General features: G+C 42.7%; 1 protein-coding gene across 1 annotated transcript; it reads right to left on the bottom strand.

The window, feature by feature from the left end:
* Positions 1-620: 620 nt before the first annotated feature.
* On the bottom strand, positions 621-1,166 carry LOC140805617 (uncharacterized). The gene is made up of 2 exons (XM_073161878.1): positions 905-1,166; positions 621-814 (listed from the first exon to the last, which is right to left on the bottom strand). The coding sequence occupies exons 1-2, from the start codon at positions 1,164-1,166 to the stop codon at positions 621-623; spliced, it is 456 nt and encodes a 151-aa protein (XP_073017979.1).
* Positions 1,167-3,588: the final 2,422 nt, after the last annotated feature.

Genomic DNA, 3,588 nt, shown 5'->3' with positions numbered 1-3,588 from the left:
GGAAACTGCGGATCTCTGACTCATTCTTTGGCTCAACCCATTCCTTAACTGCTACTAACTTCGTTGGATCCACCTCGATGCCACTGCTAGATATTATGTGACCAAAAAATGCTACCTTCTCAAACCAAAATTCACACTTACTGAATTTTGCAAACAGCTTGCGACTCTGCAAGACCTGAAAAACTGTACCCAAATGCTGACTATGCTCCTCATGGCTCTTCGAGTGAATGAAAAATGTCTTCAATGAATACTATGACGAACTGGTCTAGGTAGGGCTGAAAAATTTGATTCATCAAGTCCATAAATATTGCTAGAGCATTCGTCAGTTCAAACGGCATCACTAAGAACTCGTAATCCCCATATCTAGTTCTGAAGGCCGTCTTATGAACATCTACATCTTTTACATTCAGTTGATGATACTCTGATCGAAGGTCTATTTTAGAGAACATTGTAGCTCCCTGCAACTGATCAAATAATTCCTCGATCCTTGGAAGTGGGTATTTATTCTTGATCGTTACTTGCTCAGTTCTCGGTAATCGATACACAGCCTCATGCTCTCATCTTTTTTTCTTTACGAAGAGCACTGGCGCGCCCCATGGTGAGAAACCACGGCGAATGAATTATTTATCCAAGAGCTCTTGAATATGTTGCTTGAGTTCTAACATCTCAGCTGGAGCTAACCAGTACGGTGCCTTTGAGATTGGCACGGTGCCTGGCACAAGGTCAATAGAAAACTCCACCTCTATCTCTGGTAGAAGGCCTGTGACGTCTTCTGGAAAGACGTCAGGAAAATCTCTGACCACTGGCACATCAGCTATCGACGGAGTGGGTACGTCAGGTGCAGAAATAATACTTGTCTAGAAAGCCTGACACCCCTTGTGAATAAGTCTTCGTGCCTGCATACAAGAGATCATGGGAGAGAAACTTCTCCATCTATCTGGTTCAAAGAGAAACTGCTCCATGTCCAAAGGTCTTACCAACACGGACCTTTTCTGGAAATCAATAAAAACTCTCTTCTTCGTCAGCCAGTCTATTCCCAAGATAATATCAAATTCTGGCATCGGCAACACGATTAGATCAGCATACACTAGGTGGCCTTGCAGCTCGAGATCGATGTCTCTGACTACGCTAGTAGCTGATAATTCTTCCCCTGATGGGACTGTCATTGAATAGCTCACGTCGAGTCCAATAGACTTGACGTCCAGATGATTAGCGAACGTATCTGAAATAAAGAATGAGTGGCTCCTGAATCTTTCAAGGTCTTCGTGGATACTCTCTTTATGAAAATATTTCCCGAGAGACGTTGGTACAACACAAAAACTTATATCCAAAAAATTCTAATCTTATCCTCAAGCACAGTAGAAATCTTTACACCCAGTCACCAAAATACTAACTAACGCACTAATAATCCCAAAATCAAAATTAAAACATGCATGACAAAATAATACGGTGCTTAATTCAATGAGTTTACTTGTCAATAATGTCGTGTCTGGGTTCGCCTCCTCTACCTGCATGGCGAAGACTCTCCCCTGAGTTGGCTGCCTCCACTCTGGGCATTCTTTCAGCATATGATTGCTGGCTCCGCATTTGAAGCATTTGCCCGATCCAAATAAACACTGCCCCGAATGATGGCAGTTGCACTTCGAGCCTTCTGTTGAGGAATAGGACCATTGCCTTTCGACGTTCCTTGGAATGGTCTCTTCCTCTGGTGTCCTGGGAAATGCCTCATAAACTGAGGTCGCTGTTGCTGCTGCTGAGGCACATGGTAGGGCCTTTTGCCCTGTCTATCGACCTCGATGTCCCTATGGTCCTGCTCTTCCGCCAAAGCTCTCGACACAGCAACTGCATAAGTCGTTGGACCAGCAACTCGAACATCACGGCGAGAGATCGGCCACAATCCATCCATAAAATGCCTCAGCTTCTCCCGGACGTCATTTGTAATCAGGGGCACAAAGTGACACCCTCTCAAACTTCCTGACAAAGTCTGCCACACTGCTGTCTCCCTGTCGCAGCGACATAAACTCCTTGGTCAGGCTGGAGCTACTTCTTCAGTGAAGTACTTGGAGTAGAAAATCTCCTTGAACCCATTTCACGTCAGTGTTTGTAAGTTCACTGACACTGATGCACTTTCCCACCACAGTCTGGCGTCCTCTGTTAGAATAAATGTGGCACACCTGACCCTATCTGCATCTTGCAGCTCCATAAATACAAAAATCATCTCCATGGATTTAATTCATCTCTCGGCTATCATCGGGTCAGCGGTCCCCAAAAACTCCTTTGGGTCCATCCTTCTGAACCTCTCATACACAGCCTCAGGTCTATGCCTCGTACTTGTGTCCACTGCAGCCTGGTTCTCCGCAATCTATGCGAAGAACTGAGTTATACGGACTTGAGGTGTGACTTCCTGAGCTTCTCGCAACTGGCAATAGGCGTAACCCTTTACAAGAACACCGCTCTGATACCAACTGTAACGTAGCATATTTTGAACTACTTGAAAATTTGCATAAAAACAAAAATTTTCTTAATACACAATAAACTTTCAAATTTGCATTAAAAAACTTGCTCATCTAAAAATATTTGCAATAAAAACAATCGAAACCAAGTTTTCCAAAAGTAATTATCGTTTAAACATCACAAACCACTTCATGAAATCAGAGTATTAAAAATCATCATGCATAAAATCTTAAAACATGGGCGGTCCTCGGGTTTAGCCCCCTGCATAGTCCAAGCCGGCTCATTGGTCCCCACCCCTCGTCTCGTCAAAGTCATCAACACCTGCATCGATCAAATCTAGTGAGTCTAAAGACTCAACATGTATAAACTCGATATAACAAGTACTACATTAAAAACAAGATGCATCTTTAAAGTAGGGCTTACATACTTGAAACTTGAACGTAATAACATAAACATACTTGAAACTTGAACGTAGTAGCATAAACATAGACATGCCATCATCATAAAACTTTTTCATAAACATGCTTGCTTCATACATACTTGAGCATACATAACATCATTTTGCGTAAAGATATGTTTCAAAGCAAGTGACCCATACATAAAAGTGCCTGATCAGACTAAACCACAGTACTGGGCTGGTAGGGAAAGTCCACTACCACAGACATGAGATCCTCGTTCATGTCTTAACGGGTGGATTGGTCCCTGGTCATTCTTTACCGCTTTCCAATCCTGATCTAAAATCGGTCATGCTTTACCGGGGTGGAGAGGTCCTCGGCCACGTTCACCGACTTCCAAACCCATTCATAATTTGGTCACAAGAAATTTATCAAACCTCAAAAACTTCAAAATATTTTCTTTTTGCACGTCGAACATATATACATGGCGTTGAGGGATTCGTTGGATCTCGCTCGGGGCCACTGCTGCACATACTAACATGAGTTCAAACCCTTATCTTTCATAGCTTAGACGTAGGTACTCGTGCTCACCACCGAAGTAAATAAATAGCTTATGGCATTCTAGATCACTCCGGACTTGACCTCGTTTAATCATCGTACTAAAACATGACATAAAACTCCAAACCAAATCCTATGTTTCATATTCATAACCACAAAACAAATCCTATATTTTATATTC

The sequence above is a fragment of the Primulina eburnea genome, chromosome 1 (genome assembly GCF_022965805.1).
Source record: "Primulina eburnea isolate SZY01 chromosome 1, ASM2296580v1, whole genome shotgun sequence".
NCBI classification, from domain to species: Eukaryota; Viridiplantae; Streptophyta; class Magnoliopsida; order Lamiales; family Gesneriaceae; genus Primulina; species Primulina eburnea.
This window is presented reverse-complemented; position numbering and strand designations above follow the sequence as displayed.

What these genes read in the sequence shown, in the direction of transcription:
- LOC140805617 (XM_073161878.1), bottom strand. Translation starts at nt 1,166, where the DNA reads ATGACAGTCCCATCAGGGGAAGAATTATCAGCTACTAGCGTAGTCAGA. An exon ending in TTTCTCTCCCATGATCTCTT is followed by an intron (nt 815 to 904) that starts GTATGCAGGCAC and finishes CTCCGTCGATAG; the next exon opens with CTGATGTGCCAGTGGTCAGA.